Here is a 20,822-nt window from a genome sequence, read left to right on the forward strand (position 1 = left end):
CATGCATTGTGCCAGCACCTAATAGACCGATGGAAGAAAGGGCAGGGCTGAAGAGGTTGGCATGGAATGGGGACAGAGAGGAGGGCTAGGAATCTCTGTAGAAGGGCTTTTCTGATCCTACAGGATGGGAATACAAATAAAGAAGCAAAATGCTTCTGGTAACAAAGTTGCTGCCCTGTCCCAGCAGATGGGAGTCTGAGACATAAGAAGAGCCGTGCTGGATCACACCAAAGGCCTTTCTAGTCTAGCATTCTTTTCATACAGCGGCCAGTCGGATGATTCCGGAAAGCCCACAAGCAGGACATGAACATAATACTACCATCAGTGTTCTCCAGCTACTGGCATACAGTGGCATACTGCCTCTGTTACGGAAGTCAATATACAGCTATCACGACTACCCTGTTTCCCCGAAAGTAAGACATCCCCCGAAAATAAGACCTACTTCCAGTTTTGCCTCTCGCTGTAATATAAGGCATCCCCCCGAAAATAAGACCTTTTTTTTTGTTCAACAATAAATGTGTACCGTATTCTTCTTCATGGAAAAATAAGACATCCCCTGAAAATAAGACCTAGCGCATCTTTGGGAGCAAAAATTAATATAAGACACTGTCTTATTTTCGGGGAAACAGGGTATTAGCCATTATATAGCCTTGACTAAGCCCCTTTTAAAACTAGCCAAGTTAGAGGCCGCTGCTACACCTTGTGGTAGTGAATTCCACTGCTTAACTATGTGGTGTGTGAAGAAATACTTCCTTTCATCTATCTTGAATTCCCACACACACACACACACACACAAATTTTCCCCATTGTCTTTATGTCACATGCAAACCTCATGGGGCAGAGGGTGGATTCCTGCGTTGAGCAGGGGGTTGGACTCGATGGCCTTGTAGGCCCCTTCCAACTCTGCGATTCTATGATTCTATTATGCTTTAGGGTGGATTCCTGCACTGAGCAGGGGGTTGGACTCGATGGCCTTGTAGGCCCCTTCCAACTCTGCTATTCTATGATTCTATGATTCTATGTTCAAGGCACAGATAATACTTACAGTGACAGTCCTGTGGCTGAGCAATGTGTCAGAGTAGGCTTGGAAGACAGGAACTAAGAATCCAGACCTGGTGGCCTCCTGCCAAATGACCCTACTGTATTCCAACTGAGCTCTGCTGCCCGCTTCTCAAACCAGCACAAGTGATTTTCCACTAGCACTCCTTGGAGCGCTAGGAGGGATTCTACACGTCGTACTGAGGGTGCTTCCATGCGCCCCCAGTGCGCCCCCAAAGCGCTTGTGTAGCTTGCTTGGAAGAGACGAGGAAGAGGCGTCCTTGCCGCCGCCGCTGCCGCTTCCCACCTACCTCCTCGCCGGCCGGGTCGGAGAGCTCGGCCGAGCTCTCCGACCCGGCCGGCAAGGAGGTAGGTGGGAGGCGGCGGCGGCAAGGACGCCTCTTCCTCGTCTCTTCGAACAGGCAAGCTACACGATCGCTTTGGGGGCGCACTGGGGGCGCATGGAAGCGCCCTCAGTGCGACGTGTAGAATCCCCCTAGGACTCTTACATGGACTGCTCCAAGGGACGAGAAAAGTTCTTTTGGATCTTCACCAGCCTTGCCTTTACTCCCTGGGGAACTATAGTGCTGCCCATCCCAATCCCAGTATCTTCAGGTTTGCATTGAGAATTAGAATAGGGACACCCATTCCATACAGAATGGACCCTCCAGTATTAACCTGCTCACTTTTCTTTTCCTTACACTTAACGACATAATCCTTGAAAGGTGCTTCCAGATGAGTTGTTTTTATTGTGCAATCGCACTGTCTTGTTCACTGAATTTTACGGAGGGGGGGGGGTGACAGACAGATGTCATTGTCTTCCATTTCTAACCCACCATTTCTGGTGGGTTAGAAAAGGCTTTTGTGTGTGTGTGTGTGTGTGTGTGTGTGTGTGTGTGAATCGCCCAGAGAGCTTCAGTTTGGGAGGTATAGAAATACAATGAACGAACAAGCAAACAAATGAATGAATGAAATTGAAGGGTGTCCACATCTTTGTGACGTTGCTACTGAGCCATATAGACCAACAATGGATGCTCCACTGACCAAAGTCACTAGTACATTACCAAATGCTGCCATCTTTGCACAGCCTTGTACACATGATCAGGCATGCACATAAGGAGAGTGCCCCCCGTTGCTGTCCCAGTAACCAGGTAGCCAGAAGGCAGAAGGGGAAATGGTGTAATGGCTTTTTAATTTGTTGCCAGCCACTACTAGCTCCTCTAAAGCCCAGCCAGCCAGTGAGTTTCTCTCAGATGAGCAGTTGGTGCTGCTGCCACCAGCACTGTCCTTTGGGGAAGAACATGTGCTTTACCTGCAGAATATTTCAGGTTCAGTCCCCTGATAGGGATGGAACAATACTCCTGTCTGAACCCATGGAGAATTGCTGACAGTGTAGACACTAGAAACCATTCCTAACACTAAAGCATCCCTGACAGATGGTTGTCCAGCTGCCTCTTGAAGGCCTCTAGTGTGGGAGAGCCCACAACCTCCCTAGGGAACTGGTTCCATTGTCGTACTGCTCTAACAGTCAGGAAGTTTTTCCTGATGTCCAGCTGGAATCTGGCTTCCTTTAACTTGAGCCCGTTATTCCATGTCCTGCACTCTGGGAGGATCGAGAAGAGGGAGAATTTTTGATATTTGTCACTCCAAAATCTTCAATCTTAAAATGGAATATGCCAAATATCGTTGGATTAGCCTAAGTAGGTCTAGGGTAGTTTGCCAGATGCACCCAAGGCTAGTGGACGGACACACACTAAGCAATAACGGCTTTCCCCGCATTCTTGCAAATACAATATTTTAGTATTTCATCAGTTCTGACTTTAATCCTAGTTGAAACACACAGGTCTCTTGTAAAGCAGACAACAGAATTAAAAAGAATCACGCTAGTCTTTATATTAGCAGATCTGGAGATTTTTGGAAGCCCAAAGCTATGACCATCAGGAGGTTGGCTGACCTTCCTCTAGGACCCTCACTTTTGTCCCTCCTGCTTGTTTTCATCCCTGTTCCTTTAAGCTATGTCACAGGAATAAGGTGTTCCTGAAAGGGTGCAGTAATAGGTCCCCCTCTAGATGGAGCAGAAGATCTGTGTTGTGGAGCTTCCTCTGTGTTTGGCTTAAAGGTGAATTGAGCTAGAGCAGCTTCTAGAAAGCTTACTTTTGCCAGCTCAGAGACCTCAATGTGTGGAGGAGGCTTTTAGTCCTACTGTGTGCAGGCACAAACAAGACTGGTGAACTGTTTGCGTGTATGTAGCAGAACACCATGGCCCTTAATCCTCACCTCAAGCTTAGACCTCCTTGTGCCAGTGATCAAGCTGATTTCTACACTTGCGCACCTAGACCAGCGAAGGCAGAGCCTGGGAAACATGCGGAAGGAAAGGCAGGACTTCTAGCTCAAAAAGGCAAATCTATTTTTTCTATTATTAAGCAGGGAGAACATCTACCTGATGGCCACAGGGAGGGACTGGAAGCTCAGACCTGTCTGGGAGTCTGTAAGCCACAGCAGAAAACAGGGGGAAGAAATTCTAGTGCAAGACAGGCCCAATCCAGAACTAATCCCAGAAATCCCACTGGACCCAGCATTTCCTGAAGCAAGGGGAATCTTGCCCTGAGAGTGAAGTAACATCTCAGGATGCTCCCTTTTCTCCAAGTTGCAAAAATATGCACAAAGGTAGCTGTGTTGACCGTATGGAAAATTCCAAAATCTGTATCAATCTAACACCTTTATTAGGCCACCCAAAAATATTTAGCAAATTTAGCTATTCTACAGCGTGACCCTACACTGGAGGAAAAGGATTTTGTGCCACCTAAGTTAGGCCACCTGGTTACTTGGAGGATACAGGACAAAGAGCCTTTTGATGTGAGAAGGTGTGCCTGGGGGGCTATCTTCACGGCACCAAGTTGGCGCCACATTCTCCCCCAACCCCGCGCTTTTGCTTCTGTAGGGCTGTGCCATATAATCCCCACGCCAAGGACCCAGCATGGGCTTTACAGTGGTCATTCTCCCCCACCCCCGTCCTTCACTGAGACAAGAAAAGACTTAAGGAAATAGGGTGAAAAAGAGGTGGCAGCTCGGGGGAAGAAAATATTTTATTTTCATGAAAGGGAAACTCCACAGCAAGGCATCCATTCTGTTCGCTGGCCCACCCCCTGCCCTCTGCCTGGGTGGGTGGCGGCCAGTTAGGGGATGCCATCAACCGGAAATGCCCCTGGCGGAAGAGCCAAGTTGCCCTTGGTCTGACTGGAAAAATCAGAGTAAGTTCCCGATTTTTCAGCCACACATCTTCAGCTCTTTGCCCTGGGGTGGCTTCGAACCAGCAGCTGCATCATCTAACCGACGCCACGCAGATTCGGAGCCAACCTGGGGCAAAGAAGACGTCAAGCCAGTCCCTGGGTCTCCGTCACCCCTCATCCTCAATCTGTCGCCCATTAAAGCTTAATGGATAGGACGAGGCTGGTAAGTTGACCCTTTGCAGGAGCAGGGTGGCAAACAGGAGAATGATAAAGATATTTGGTAGTGAGTAGAGATGTGATGGCCTGGGGGGGGGAGGGGAAATGGAAAAATTTGATAAAACCAAAACCTAAAATGTTTCCTACCCATTTCCCCCCCCCCCAAGACTTTTTTTGGGGTTTTCCAAAAAATTAGAAAAATTCGGGGGGAAATTAAGAAAAAATGGATTATGGAATATTTTATTTTAGCATGATGAATAAAATGTTTAAGACAAGGTGTTCAGATATTTACTTCTCCAAATGATTTCAAAAACTATGTACCGTATCAGATTATCACAATTTCTGTATGCACTGAGAACAAGCAAGTCCTAGGTTGCAAACTGAGACTACAACTCTTAAATGCAAGAGCAAGATGCATTTCTGCCTCTAGGGGGCAGCACTGCCATTGAAGCCGAGACTGAAACTGATCGTGATAGAGCTATAGGTCAGAAAATGAGTCTGATTAAATTTCATGCATATTCATTGAATCTTGGTCCCTGCCTTTTTCTCTTTTGTTTTTATGGGAATGAGTGCTTTAAGTCTGCTTGACACTGTAGAGGACTAGTGGAGATGTAAATAATTTTCTTTGTTACTAACGTTGATGGTTGCTTCTGGTTTTTTTAAATTGTTTCCCCCCCTGCTCCTCATAACTGGCAAAACCAAAGAGGTTCCTTACAGTTCAGGTGTTCCATACAGTTCAGGAGCTTGTAGCTCCATTTGTTACCAAAAAAAAACACGTAAAAAAATTTAAAAAGTAAATTCAGTTTGAATATACTGTACTTTTAATATACCAAATGTAATCATTTTCTGCCAAACCAACTTGGACATAATTACATTTTATGTTCCTAAAGTAACAAAGTGACTTTCAATCTGTAAAAAGTGCTAATATTGCATCCCCCCCGCCCGGCGCCAATTTTTCCGAAACATTTTTTCCTCAAACTTTCCCCCCCATGGTTTCAAAATTTCCAGAAATTTTGCATCTCTATTAGTGAGGAATTCCACCCCTACCTCACCTTCACTCAAAGCACTCAGAGCCTAAGAGTAATGGCAGCTGAGGTTACTAGAAAGTGACAGGGAGGGTTGCAGTTAAACAATTCAGAAGGCAGCATTGGAATTGCCAAAATAGAATAAGGCTAACGAGCACACAAGTGTTTATTTATTTTATTTATTTAAGGATTTTTATGCCGCCATTCAGCCAAAAAAGGCTCTCACAGCGGCTTACAAAAGTATTTCTTGACAGTCCCTGCCCACAGGTTTACAATCTAAAAGACATGACACAAAAGGAAAGGGGATTGGGAGGGAGGAGGAGGAAGGGGAAAAGGAAAGCAAATTCAGGCACTACAATCTTAGTTGTAAAGTTCAGCAGTTACAGTTGACAGCAGGAGGGAGGGGTCTCTCAGCTGGAGCTGGACCCAGGCACGGTGGAGAGGTGCCTGGCTGCTGCTTCCTCTCTCACTGGTGGTCTCTGCAGAGACAGTTGGCAGCAGCAGGGACGGGGCTCTCAGCTGGAGCTGGACCCAGGCACGATGGAGAGGTGCCTGGCTGCTGCTTCCTCCCTCACTGGTGGTCTCTGCAGAGACAGTTGGCAGCAGGAGGGAGGGGGCTCTCAGCTGGAGCTGGACCCAGGCATGATGGAGAGGTGCCTGGCTGCTGCTTCCTCCCTCACTGGTGGCCTCTGCAGAGACAGTTGGTAGCTGGAGGGAGGGGGCTCTCAGCTGGAGCTGGACTCCCTCATTGGTGGCCTCTGCAGAGATAGTTGGTAGCAGGAGGGAGGGGGCTCTGAGCTGGAGCTGGACCCAGGCACGATGGAGAGGTGCCTGGCTGCTGCTTCCTCCCTCACTGGTGGCCTCTCCAGAGATAGTTGGTAGCAGGAGGGAGGGGGCTCTCAGCTGGAGCTGGACCCAGGCACGGTGGAGAGGTGCCTGGCTGCTGCTTCCTCCCTCACTGGTGTTAGAATACTAAATGATATCAAAAGAACTGGGGGTGAACAAACATTTTATATAACGTATTAATTGTGCCGTATCACGAATCAAGCGTAAGAATACAATAATAGTTTACAGAAACTAAACAAATTGTTCACAATAACCGAGCAAAAATAGTTTACAAAGACTGAATGAAAACTGAATCGTTTGCAATAACTGAGCAATGAGCAGAAATATTTTGCAATAACTGAGCAATAACAGGCCTCCGCTTCTTTCACCTGTTTCGCAAATGCTGCTTCAGAATCAGGATATCACAACAACATCGCAACGCTTATGGGTGGGGAAAGGGGAGGATTTGTTGAATTTGTTCCTCAGATTCAAAAAGACTTTTTTGTCCTCCAAAAACGGATTGACTTAGATCCCTATCTGTCATTCATACCCTTTGTGTGTGTTTCGGTGGGAGAAAGGGCGGGCAGGGGCTAGGCTGGCTCTCCTATTTGCCTTCCATTCATGACCTTTAAGGGGTGAGGGTGGCTATTGCTTTTTAACAGTAGCTTGGTATGCAGGCTCTGTGTGTCTCCCCATGCTGTGAAAAATGTCACTTGCTGATTTCTGCAGCTCATGCAGCTGTGAAAAGCACAAGAACAGGACAGGTATATTTTTCTGGGCAGTTGGTAACTCTGTTTTCAAACCTGTTTGTTCCCCACTATCTGTATTTATATTTTAAAACCAAAATAGACAAAGAGGGGTGACAAGTTGGAATCAATGATGTGATAGTGTGAAGTCTTCGCAACGCAGTGCAGGGATAAAAAAAAAAATTCCTTGGTCCAGTAAGCAGCTTCCGTTTGGGGAAGAAGGAGCCCAAAGGTCAATCTTGAGTTTGTTTTTGCCGATTGTACTTACTTCACACGTGAGATGAAACAGGTTTTTATGGTCTTGACCTGGCTCAATTACTTTTTTGCAATGATTTTGAGAAGTTGAATTAGTTTCTAAATGTTCCCTCGTGTAGTCTATAGTGAGCTCCATCCTCAAGAGACAGGTGTCTTTAGTGCAAGACACCTGTCACTCAGCTGTTTGCCTTGGAGGTACTGTTTACAGCAACAAATTTAGAACTCCACATCTATCCTGGACAAGTGATAAGGAGCAGATGTGAAAGAGCAGGCACTGACCCTCCTTCAGATGTCATCATAAACGTAAAGGGGTCAGGCAACTTGTCTCCTACATTTCTCTGTTTGTTGTTTTGTTCCTAGAAATTTATCATCCATATATGGTCTCTTCCCTAGTAGCATTTACATTTATGAGAATTAATTTGGATTTGCAAAGCAGGTATGTGTGTGTTTGTGTGTGTGTGTGTGTGCATTCGTGCGTGCGCACGTGCAAAAAGCAAACAAGAATCAGGTTTCCTGATCGTGGACCTTTTCTAAAAACCCACATCTGATGTAACGTTTTTCCTGAGCTCAGATTTAGGGGAATTCTTCCAAGTTGACTTACATATAACATGGGAATCTGCCCATAATAACAATGCGCCACCCTTGGGCCAATATTTTACCTGAGCTAGGGTAATGCTGGACAGTCAGTAGCATTAGTTTCCAAATGTGGGTCAGTCCCAAAACTGTGTCATGGGCCAGCCTAAGGGGGGTTACACCAGGAGTACAACCACCATTTTCTCTTGTCCTTTTTTTAAAAACATCTTTTTAAATTGGAGGGGAAAAGCAGGAAGATGGCGGGCATGGTAAGAAATAAGGAGAAATTTGAGGGGGTGGGTGAGGAGAACAGTGGAAAGACAGTCATATTTAGTTAAAACTGAAAAGTGGGTCCCATGTGTCAAGTTGGAAGTTTAATTAAAGTCTTAAAATGCTAGTGGTGTTAGTGGATGGAGTATTGGATTGGATTGGTGAGGTCTGGGTTCAAATACCTTATTTATTTATTTATTTATTTATTTATTTATTTATTTATTTATTAAATTTATATGCCGCCCCATAGCCGAAGCTCTCTGGGCGGTTTACAGCCCTATAGCTCACAGAGGGTGGGGTCCTATCCAATTCACTGTAAAATGGGGTGACTCCCTGTGTTCTGCCCTGAGCTCTTTGGAAAAAAAGTAAGATGCACATGTGATAGACAAAACACCAAGAGCTGAAATACACTGAAGGCTAGGCCAGAGATTCAGTCACCTCTTGCCGCTCTGGTTCACAGCCTTGGGCTGCTCCTGGATTTATTGCTGACCCTGGATACCCAAGTTGTGGCTGTGGCAAGTTCTTCTTACTAAAAAGCTCTTCCTACAAAGTTCTTACCACCAAGATTCCATCTTTTCCTTTCACTTGAACCTAGTGGTCATCATTTGTGCCTTCATACTTTGGAAGTTAGAATAATGCTCTTTGCATGGGGCTACTTTTGATGACAATTCATAAAGTTAAGCAAGTGAACATTTGACCGCACGCGTACATTTGAAAAAAGCACCTGAAAAAATGCATGCTTTTGAAGAATGTGTACAAACAAATTTTAATCACTGGGAGAAGAATGCATACATTTCGAAGATGTGCACAATTGATGCGTACACTTGGAAAAATACTAATGAAAATATGCAGAGATTTTCATGCAAAAAGAAAAAAGCTAACAATCTGATACATACTCAAGTCAGAATGAGCTTCCAGATGGGTTTTGGAGAACTTCAGTGAGTTCATGTTTTGCTGATTTGCACATCTGTAGCTAAAAGTCACTAGGCCCAGGGAACAAGGAGGCCTAGGGAAGAAAGGTTGAAATAGGGAACCGTTCAGTAGAATGAAGGAAAGAGGAGATAGCTATAAGGAAGACCCTGAGATGGGAAGACAAACTGGGAGAAAGAGTGGGCAAAGAGGAGAGGTACACATAATCAGGAACTGCTAAGGCTAAAAGTCACATCTTCAACTGAAATAACCCACCAAATCTTTGGGCCTGGGTCTCTTGTATTTCTGATAATTCCCATTTCTGTATGTGGTGTGTACTCATGTATGCATATATCCTTACAACACTGTTGTTGCAACTCACACTTAAGTTGCAATACTCATAAACACAATGAAAGTTTGTCATCTGAGTACCCCAAGCCTTATCTGCTGTAACAATGAGTGGTGGCGGCGATTCACTTTTCTAATGAAATACTAGAATTTTTAAAAACAATATAACATTATAATAACAGTTCAAAACACATCGAAAAGCACACTGATAAAAGACTTCCCCTCCTTCTTCATAGGCCTTGTGTGGCCCATGCCCTACCCTGAGCATGGCAAGATCATTGCCAGAAGATGGGCTCAGAGCCGAAGTACCCCAATGACTTCAAGGGTCAAGGCTCTTCCAGGCACGATGCATCCAGACTATGTAATTTTTATAGGTAATATTCAGCATCTTGACTTTGGCCAAAAGGATAAGGAAGGCACTACTGTCATTTGATTCACTCCTTGTGAACAAGGCAGGGGTGGGAAGCAAGCAGCAGAATTCTGCGCTGGCTGACACATCCAAATGATCTTCAGCAACACTGCAGAAATCAGTCCGACAAGAAACCAGAGTACGAATGACAGTGGCCAGGTCCACGGTATTGAAGAATGCTCCCTACCAGCTTTATTAGATAAAATACACTCCTGGCAAAGTGTCTAGAGCATGGTGAGATTGCAAATCTACTCCTTCAAAGCAAGTAGGCACCCACCCCCACCCCACCCCACAAATACCTCCAACTATTATCATTTATGTCTTGCCAGCATTCAGCTTAAGTTTGTGCATTGCCTGAGCCTCCTGGTTCACCTCCATCCCCTTTCTGCCCCTTGCCTGGGCACTGGAACTGGGTGTATGCTACTCCTCCATTCTGATTTATTGACTGTCCAGTTACAGAGTGCAGTTTGTTATGCACCGGGAGTTAGGACGCTGCAACACCAGCAAGCTGAACAGGACATTCCTACATATCCCACTAGGAGCCATAAATCCAGCGCTACAAGTATCTGTGAGAGAAAATACACCCATCCCAAACACGCCATCAATCTTGGCTTTATGGGCAAACCAGCCCCAAATGGCACCACAGGAACCTATCTTGTGTATGTGAATTTGTTTATGTGCATATGTACTGCATGTAAATATTACGTAGCTTTGAGGATGGTATATGTGCATATCTATATATTTTAAAGATGCGCACACACATACATATATTATAGTACCTATCTTTGCTAGTGTTTTCAAAAGGACGTTTTGGAGGAACTGTAGTTATTTATAGTATCCCCCTTGAGAAGAATACATTTATTTTAAGTTGAATGTTTAATTTTGAACATTACGCTAAAAGGAGTTTAGCTTTTCTCTCTTGTGTTAATTCCCCAGTCGGAATTGTGCCCACCTCCAAACAAACCCTCTGGGACTTGAGAAGGGATGAGAAAGATGTTCTGAGCTCTGCCACTGGATAGGCCAGGAAGGGCCACAGGGAGGTTGCACCCCCTTCATCCCAGGAAGAACCCCACAGGAAGGGGAAGACCAGGCCCAATCCATTAGCCAGAGAAGGAGCAGTTCAGGGAGCCTGCTAAAAGAACTCTCTAAATGCCAGTTGCCCCATGGATGTAGAAATGATGGAAGTGATACTCGGGGGGGGGGGATTCCACACGTCGTACTGAGGGCGCTTCCATGCGCCCCCAAAGCGATCGTGTAGCTTGCCTGGGAAGAGACGAGGAAGAGGCGTCCTTGCCGCCGCCGCCACCCACCTACCTCCTCGCCAGCCGGGTCGGAGAGCTCGGCGGAAGAAGGAGCCGAGCTCTCCGACCCGGCCGGCGAGGAGGTAGGTGGGCGGCGGCAAGGACGCCTCTTCCTCGTCTCTTCGAACAGGCAAGCTACATGATCGCTTTGGGGGCGCACTGGGGGCGCATGTATGACGTGTGGAATCCCCCTGGCTCCTTTCACTGGCCACAGGGACAAACGCTGCTTACTACTTTGTATTTCGCCTGTTGTAAGGTGCCTTTGAGGTCATTTGATAAAACAATAGGCATTAAACTTTCAAATAAATAAACCTGCTATTAGCCCCACAATAAAAAGGGGGGGGGAAGCGAGACAGGGGAAGGCACCTATAATTTTTTTCCTGCTGTGGGGTTTATAATAGCTGATAGGCAATTTAAAACAAATAAACACAACCATAGCAGGACAAGGCAAACTAAAGAAGGACAAAACGAGGGGTAGGGGTCAGCATCCATCGGTCCTTCTATTGCTTGAGTTTTCAGTCTGCAGGAGCATCACACACACACACACACGCTTAAGCATAGAGTTCAGTATAAGCATTCCATGAGCATCCCAGGGTCAATTTAGATCAGAAAAATTGCACAATAGGGCAGAGTTAAGCATCCTGACTCTAGCATTGCCGTTTTGCTTGACCCTCCAGCTCCCTGAAAAGAGGGTTGCCTGGTTGCAACACAGACATCCCTCCTTTATTAAATCTGCTCTTGAATTCAGAATATTCAGCGGACATGGCTTCTTCTGCCCATTTTTCCTGCCAGTGCGGTCAGCTGCTCCTGCCTCCCTTCTACTACTGTAATGAGCTGGCTTCCAAGTATGGGGAGAAGACTCGAGGGGAAATAGGTGAGAGATTGGGCCTCCCAATTCAGAAGTAGATTTTAACTTTAAAAAGCAAATGTCTGAGTTCAGCCTGGCAGGTCGTAAGTCAATCAAGCCTGAAGTCCAAATAGACCAGGGTGTAACTACAGATTAACTCCCCCCTGACCCTAATCATTGACCCCAGTCTCGTCAGCTACCTCAGCTGTCTTCTTTTGAGGAAGCACTGCGTTCGAAACAGGAGAACAACTAGCACTATGCTATCTGCATGTTTTACCTTTTCATTGTAAAAGGAGACTCTTCAGGCTGCAACCTGGCAATCTTTTCCTAAAGTGGCTGCCACTACCTCTTTGCCATACCTCATTTTGTGAAGATATTAAAGAAGGGGCCATTGCCTGTGGACTGGGCAAGATTGCCCCCTCTCCCCCTTCCTGCCTGTAGTTTCGGCCGAGAAGAGGTTTGCCAGGCCTGTGACAGAAAGATAAAGAGTTCAGCAAAGTGTTTCGTCTGCTCGGGCAATGGATCTGCTTGTTTGTTCAGCTGCTGCCTTCTGATAAGGGTTTATTTTGCTAGATAAAAGCACCTTTGAGGCTTGGAGATCGCAGCCCTTGGGGAAAAGACTAGTGAGCCAGTTTAGGGGCGTCATGACACATCACGCACACACACACACCCCAAATTTGGCAGACAGGCAAACCAACAAAAGCAGAGAGGATTGTCTTCTTTCATGTGCTTCTGGGAGCAAAGTGAGGTTCAAGACTAGTGTAGTTAGAAGACTTTGAACTGCAGGAACACATAGAGGTACAAGAATAAGCTGGGCGTGTTGGTGATACTGTTATTTCATTCATTATTATTATTATTATTATTATTATTATTATTATTTATTTATTTATTTATATAGCACCATCAATGTACATGGTGCTGAGAAAGATGGGCCTGCTCAACAACTCCAAGAGAGTACAGTCCCAATACTGTTTGGTATTTCTGGTCTACAACTGAACTTTCCAAACCAATGCAAAGAACAGAGGGATTTCATAATTTATGTGCCAAGTTCTGTTCAGGCTCTGTGTGACTCTAGTCCTTTTCTATCTCATTGAGAGGCTCCTAAATTGGAACACAGTATTGTTAAGTGCTGTCCCATACAGCATCCCTCTTCTAAATTGCCTTGCATGATGTACTCCAGCCCACATAGTATACCAGAAGGAGAAAAAAATGGATTCTTTCCCATCTCATGCCTTTCTCATTCAGAAAGATGGCTGATACATTGGAACGGTAGCTCTATACATTAGAACTCCTGGTCTGCCTCAAACCATATCTTCATTTCAAACCTACTCGCCTACCATTTTGTAATTCTATTCAGCGATAGGGATCATTAACTTTTCGAAACTGTGAATACTGCTTCGTCAGACTGTAAATGCAATTTGCTTGGTGGTTTAATTTATATCCCACCTTTCTGCCAAAAAATGGCAAGGTGGATAGTTTTACCTGCCCTATCGCAGAAGGGATATTGCCTGAATTTAATATTTCATTAAAAAGAAGTCCCTAGCACCTTTTCTTACTAAACAATAAGAGGAAATGCACAGTTCTACTTAATTGCTTATTAATGATGATGATGATAGTAATAATAATAATATATTTATTTATTTATTTCTTACCCGCCTCTCCCTTTGGATCGAGGCGGGGAACAACATTAGAACAGGAATCAATACATCTTAAAAATTCTTGATTTACATTGATCTGCATAGGCCTGCCGGAAAAGGCTAGTCTTCAAAGCTGCCTTAAAACCACACAGAGAGTTAATTTTATGAATCTCCTCCGGCAGGCCGTTCCACATGTGCTCTGGGAAACTGATGTCAGCCTGGTGTTAGCTGACTGAAGTAAGTTCACCCCAGAAGACCTGAGTGTGCGGGACAGACTACTGGGACCCAGGGGTGATTGACAATTTGTTTGGCTTTGGGCACATTTAAATGTGTCAGCAATTTATATTATTAAAATTATTTAATAAATTCATTTAACTTTAGTTTGAATATATTGTATTTGTGTATCAGCTGTTCGATCACTTACAGTGCTTCACAAGTGTACCCTTAAGCCCTTTCCCACCACGACATTTCAGACAAGAGTCCTGACTGCCCCACCTCTTAGTTTCTCATTTTTGAACTCCCTGATCCTATCTCGGGGTCTGTATTTCTTCCCTGAGTTTGCTTTCCCTTATCCAGAGAAGAAGACATGTACATGACCAGGTAGATGCCAAAACCTACTTTAATTCATCTAAGAGTTGCTTCCCACACCATGTTTGAAAGATAAGGCTTTATCATTAGCAGCTGACTGTCAAATGCTGGTAATGTAGTAAACATCTCTGTCAGAACGACGGTACACAACTTGAAGAGCTGCTAGTAGAGGATCCCTTGGCATAAATCTTTCTTCCAAGATAGATGCATGCATTCCATAGACGTTTGTTCATTTATTTGGCTTGACTTGTACTCCAACTTTCTACTAAAAATGGCACTCAAAGTGGCTTACAACCACTAATAAAACTTGATTATTATTATTATTATTATTATTATTAATAATAATAATAATAATAATAAATACATTAAAACACAATTAAAAACACAACAGCAACAGAGTAAAATCAGCATCCCGCTTAACAAACCTGCTTACACAACCTAACCCGCTTGAATAAAGCAGTCTTTGCCTGCCAGCGAAAGACCAGCAGAGAGGGAGGGAACCTACCCTCTCTAGAGGGAACCTAGCCTCCCTAGGGAATTCCACAACTGGGGAGCAGTCACTGAGAAGGCCCTGTTTCACATTGCCACCAAATGTGTGCCTGAAGGCTATGTTTTTGAAAGAAGGTCCTCTCGTGAAGATCTTAGGATGTGGGCAGGCTCATATGGAAGAAGGTGTTTTTTCCGGTATCCTTCTTTCGTGTTTAACAGTGAGTGACTCCTGAGACTGATGTAAAAAGCTATCCTCAAGTGAAAATGCAGTGAAATAGTCCGGTGCCAGACTATTTTGCGCCCTAGGCAGGTGAGCTGCTTTCACCCACCCACCCCCACCCCAGCGTACCTAGGCACGGGATGCCATCTTGCCCGCCCAGCTGAAGTGAAGCCAAGATGCTTGGGGGGCCCCAGGGGGGCAGCTTCAGAACGGCGTGCCCAGCCGGAAGCCGCTCTGGGAGAGCGACTTCTGGGCGTGCCGTTCTGAAGCCCCCGCCCCCATACCCCAGCATTCTGGCTTCGCTTCAGTGCCCACCCAGCCGAAGCGAAGCCAGGATGCTGGGGTATGGGGGCGGGGGCGGCGGCTTCGGAACGGCACGCCCGGAAGTCGCCCTCTCAGAGCTGCTGTGGGAGAGCGGCTTCCGGGTGCGGCGTTCGGCGAACCCCTTACCTTGGCGCTCTAGGCAGCCGCCTGAGTGGCCTCTATGGTAGCACCGGCCCTGTGAAAATGCTTTCTTACATTACTTATATGTTCATAAGTTGTATGTAGAGAAACTGGCAGATGTGTATCTTTGTAACATACCATTAGAGTTCAAGATCCTGGCAAAATGTTGCAGACTGGTTTGGCCAATAGGTATCTTAGTCTCCTATTTAACTATTCTCAGAATTTGAAGGCAAACATCTTTAGGCGTTTTCCAACTTCTTATTTGCTTGTGTTTCACAAGAAACACAAATAGTGAAAAGAAATGTTGGAAGTAGAGCACAGAAATAAGTGGTCAACTATAGCAAGAATTTTATTTTCCCAACAAAATGCAGGGGTTGCTTTATTATTTATTTATTTATTTATTTATTTATTTATTTATATAGCACCATCAATGTACATGGTGCTGTACAGAGTAAAACAGTAAATAGCGAGACCCTGCCGCATAGGCTTACATTCTAATAAAACCATAATAAAACAATAAGGAGGGGAAGAGAATGCAAACAGGCACAGGGTAGGGTAAACAGGCACTGGGTAGGGTAAAACTAACAGTATAAAGTCAGAACAAAATCAAGTTTTAAAAGCTTTAGGAAAAAGAAAAGTTTTTAGCTGAGCTTTAAAAGCTGCGGTTGAACTTGTAGTTTTCAAATGTTCTGGAAGAGTGTTCCAGGCGTAAGGGGCAGCCGAAGAAAATGGACGAAGCCGGGCAAGGGAAGTAGAGACCCTTGGGCAGGCGAGAAACATGGCATCAGAGGAGCGAAGAGCACGAGCGGGGCGATAGTGTGAGATGAGAGAGGAGAGATAGGAAGGAGCTAGATAGTGAAGAGCTTTGTAGGTCAACAGGAGAAGTTTATATTGGATTCTGACGTGAATTGGAAGCCAGTGAAGAGATTTCAGAAGTGGAGTAACATGGTCAGAGCGGCGAGCCAAGAAGATGATCTTAGCAGCAGAGTGGTGAACAGAAACCAACGGACTGATGTGAGAAGAAGGAAGGCCAGTGAGAAGAAGGTTGCAGTAGTCCAACCAAGAAATAACCAATGCATGAACAAGAGTCTTGGCAGAAGAGACGGACAAAAATGATCGAATCCTGGCAATATTATACAGGAAAAAACGACAGGATTTAGCTACTGCCTCAATATGAGGAATAAAGGAGAGCGAGGAATCAAATATAAAGCCAAGACTACGAGCTTCCTTGACTGGAGTAAGCGTGACATCGTTGACAGTAAGAGAGAAACTGCTTTACCATAAAGCAGGGGTTGGGAGTGTATGGTTCTCCAGATGTTGTTGGATCCCAAATAGCCTTAACCGCTATAGCCAACGGTGAGTGATAAAGGGAGTTGTAGGCCCAAAATCTGGAGGGCCTCGTGTTGCTCCCCCCTACTATAAATCAACATGAAATAGTTCATAGATTCCGTGCCTCTAAACTCTTTTCTCCGTGAAGCCCAAATTCAAAATGATCTCCACTCTAGACCAGTGTGCAAATATGTCATTCTGGTAGAAGGAGCCAGGGGATATTCACACATATCCTGAAATGCTCAGTGCTGCGTTCTTACATATTTACCCAAGCAGCCCCAGAGAAATGGGCAAGCTATGATCTATAGGACTTTTCTTGATAGCAACTTTCAATTTTGAAAGACCAGTGGGAAATATCAAATTGATAGTAGGATTTTTGACCTTCACAATCTGAAAGTATGCATGTGGGCAATTGTTTCCTTACACGAGCAGCTCTTCAGTAGACTCAAACCTTTGCTAAATTTCCACACCATGAAGTGAAGGTGCATTTATGATTTTTATTTTTATTTTTTGGCCACATGGGTACTTTCTCTGCATGAATATTGTGGGGAAAGTATAACGAATGGAACTGGAGAAGGCAAGCATTTCTGAAGGAACTTGTGTGGGTATGAAGGAGATAATACCAGTGATATCTCTTCCATGTACACTCTTACCCATGAACGTAGGAGCAACTCAGGTGTGTTGCAATGAAGCTTTGCAGTTTTGCCAATATGGCCAGTCAACATTAGGAAAAAACTAAGGCAGGAAGTTGGACTGCATTATACGTAGCTAGGGTCAAACAGAGAGAGAATTTGCTGCTGATTTCTCTGGCTCTAATGCATAACACTCGCCGGCTAAGAACAGACTGAAAGACTTTTCATCTCCTGCTTTTAACTCATGTGAAAAGCAGATCTCTGATTCCTAGAACCTACAGCTTTCATTCACCACCTTCTCTGCATAATTATCAGTTAGTTTCCAATCATCTTTATCTGCTTAAGGTGTTGTGTTGTAACTGATTTTTGGATGAAACTGATTTTCAGTCTGGTTTTAGGCATGGACATGCCCTGGACCTCATCAGTCCCTGATAGCAATTATCATGGTTTCTTCTTGAGTCTGTTGTCAAGGTTGGGTGGCAATGTTTGGTGATGGTTCTGCTTCTCCACCTGCCAGGCAGGTGACACAGGATGAGACTGGGAGACAGCAGTCCAATGGAATTATCACAAGATTCCATCTCGTCTCCCATGTTTGTTTATCATGTACATGAGGCTGCTGAGAGATGGTACATGAGGATTTGGAGTTAGGTGTCCTCAGTATGCAGACGACACCCAATTTATACGTAACGTTTTCCTCAGAAACAGTAGAGCCCTTAAAGATATGTTTGGAGTCAGTAATGGGCTGGATGAGGGGCAAAATACTGAAGTTTAAACCAGATAAGGAGATGTTGATTGCAAGGGGGTCATTTTACAAGAACACATGGATGGCTTTCTCTAGATGGGATTGCCCTCTTCTTGAAAGGGTAGGTTCAAGCTCAGACTTGGCATTGATGCCTGATACTTAAGTGGTAGCTGTGGCCTTCTCCTTGCTGCAGGACCTGTGCCTTCTGGAAGGTAAAGACCAAGCCACTATCAGATATTCAACCTATCCCTCGGTTGAATTAGCGTAATGCACATTATGGGTATGAGGACTACCTCTGAAGCATGTGTGGAAACTTCAGCTGCCTCAGAATGTAACAGTTGCCCAAGATAAAGCTATAGAGACCATGTTATGCTGATGATTAAGAAGGTGAACTGCAAAACAAATTGTCTCTGGGCTCAATTCAAAGTGTTGGTGTTGACCTTCAAAGTCCTAAATGGCCTGGGGTCTGAAGGGATACTTCCTATGTATGCCCCTCCGCTGACTGCCCAGTTTAAGATCACCAGTAAGGGAGGAAGCAGCAGCCAGGCACCTCTCCATTGTGACTGGGTCCAGCTCCAGCTGAGAGCCCCCTCCCTTCTGCTACCAACTGTCTCTGCAGAGGCCACCAGCAAGGGAGGAAGTAGCAGCCAGGTACCTCTCCATCGTGCCTGGGTCCAGCTCCAGCTGAGAGTCCCCTCCCTGCTGCTGCCAACTATCTCTGAAGAGACCACCAGCAAGGGAAGCAGCAGCAGCCAGACACCTCTCCATCGTGCCTGGGTCCAGCTCCAGCTGAGAGCCCCTCCCTGCTGCTGCCAATTGTCTCTGCAGAGACCACCAGTGAGGGAGGAAGCAGCAGCCAGGCACCTTTCCATCGTGCCTGGGTCCAGCTCCAGCTGAGGACCCCCTCCCTCCTGCTGCCAACTGTCACTGCTGAACTTTCCAACTAAGATTGTAGTGCCTGAATTTCCTTTCCTTTCCCCCCTCCTCCTCCCTCCCAATCCCTTTTCCTTTTGTGCCATGTCTTTTAGCTTGTAAGCCTGTGGGCAGGGACTGTCAAGAAATACTTTTGTAAGCTGCCGTGAGAACCTTTTTTGGCTGAATGGCGGCATAAAAATGCTTAAATAAATAAAATAAAATAAAATAAAGATAATCTGAGAAGCTGAGGGTGACACCTCCACAAAAGGTGTAACTGGCAGTTGACCAAAGCAAGAGCCTTATCCATGGTGACAGGGAGGTTCCTAACTGGATCAGATCACCTTGCTGGCTCACTGCCAGCTGTTAGGAGGCTGATAACAATGACTATTTTCCGGAGGGCTTTCCCATCCTGATTTGGGATGCCTTGCAGCTGGATAATTGAACCGCCCAGAAAGCTTCGGCTATTGGGCGATATAAAAATGTAATAAATAAATAAATAATTGACTGGTAGATTGCTTAGAGTTGTGATCTTTGGTTTTTGCTATTCATTGATCTTTGTAGATTATTTTTCTTACGTTCATTTGTATGATTTTATTTTTGTAAGCTATGCTGGGAAGCAGTGTAAAAAAAAAAAGTCCCACAAATAAATAATACATTTTCTCTCTTTCTCTTGCTAGAAATAAAAGTTCTAATTTTAGTCTTATCCAGCCTCCAACTTTAACCACCAGGAGTTTCCACAGATCTTTTTGCACAACCAATTGTTCGCACAACTAATGCACAGTTATCTGTCATTTATTGAGCACAACCTACATCTCTTCTTTACTCAGAGTAGGGCTTTTGTTGTGGGGGCATCACATTTTTGAGACTACAAAGCACGGCAGTGCAGTAATGGACCCCTAGCCATGTTTTTAAGGAACAAGGAGGTGGGAATGCCAACGTTGCTATACTCTTCTGCATCTACTGTAAAAACTATTCTCCCCACCCCCACCCCCCAATCTATTGTATGTGGAGGTGATGTCTTTCCATTTGTACACCACGTACGTTATAGTAGTTGTCATTACCTGCTACACGTGCGTTAGCGTTCGTGAAGAACAATCAAACTTTCAAGGTAAGTGACTGCTTTGTTCTAAGTCACTTTTTCCCGGTTTATTGCAAAAAGTATGTATATATATATTTGCATTTCTATACCACCCAATAGCCGAAGCTGTTGTAGGTTTGAAATCCTTTCACATTTAATTTGGACTCTATGGATGATGCTGATATGCAAAAAGATGACCTTATTGAGTTGCAGAGCAAAGCCTTGGTCAAGCAAAATTTCTTCAATCAAAATCTTGATGAATTTTAGTGCTCTCAAATGGCTGCATATCCTGTTCTGGAAAAGAAAGCTATTTCATCATTAATTCCATTTCCATCCACCTATCTGTGTGAATCTGGATTTTCAGCTCTTGTCAGCATAAAAAACCAAAGCTAGAAATCGGTTCGATGCCAGAGATGATATGCGCCTAGCATTGTCTAACATTGTCCCTCGAATGACTACTCTTGCTGAGCACAAACGGCAACAGCGATCACATTGTTTTGAAATTACCCTTTTATGTGTGTAGTTATTAGAAATACTTTCTTTAAATACAGGTTTTATTTCCACAAAACTGTTCATTGCTTGTGTTTGTGTTCATTTCATTGCATATGCATTTTTTTAGTCCAGAGACAGAACTAAAAAAATGCAAACTCGTCCTGCCTAAGCCTAAATTTTGGACCGTTAACACATGGGAGGCGTGGGTCATAAGATTTTTCACAAGGGAGGTGTGACACCAAAAAGGTGAAGAACCACTGCTTT

The 20,822-nt window shown here is 44.8% G+C and overlaps 2 protein-coding genes across 11 annotated transcripts in view; one reads left to right on the forward strand and one right to left on the reverse strand.

The window, feature by feature from the left end:
* NFIX (nuclear factor I X) overlaps positions 1-20,822 on the forward strand; it is a 258,997-nt gene that overhangs the window by 175,781 nt on the left and 62,394 nt on the right. The window lies entirely within an intron of this gene.
* Positions 5,743-12,448, reverse strand: LOC134394045 (uncharacterized). Of its 4 annotated transcripts, none has more exons than XR_010025158.1 (3): positions 12,352-12,448; positions 9,075-9,184; positions 5,743-6,481 (listed from the first exon to the last, which is right to left on the reverse strand). XR_010025158.1 is itself a non-coding variant. In XM_063119172.1 (2 exons), exons 1-2 carry the CDS (start codon positions 12,382-12,384, stop codon positions 5,870-5,872), a joined length of 645 nt encoding a protein of 214 aa, XP_062975242.1. In that variant the 5' UTR covers positions 12,385-12,448; the 3' UTR covers positions 5,743-5,869. The 4 variants fall into 4 exon arrangements, 1 of the variants encoding a protein (XP_062975242.1); XR_010025157.1 differs by having other exon boundaries at positions 12,270-12,448; XR_010025159.1 differs by lacking the exon at positions 9,075-9,184 and having other exon boundaries at positions 12,270-12,448.

Source organism: Elgaria multicarinata, chromosome 3, assembly GCF_023053635.1.
Source record: "Elgaria multicarinata webbii isolate HBS135686 ecotype San Diego chromosome 3, rElgMul1.1.pri, whole genome shotgun sequence".
Classification (NCBI taxonomy): Eukaryota; Metazoa; Chordata; class Lepidosauria; order Squamata; family Anguidae; genus Elgaria; species Elgaria multicarinata.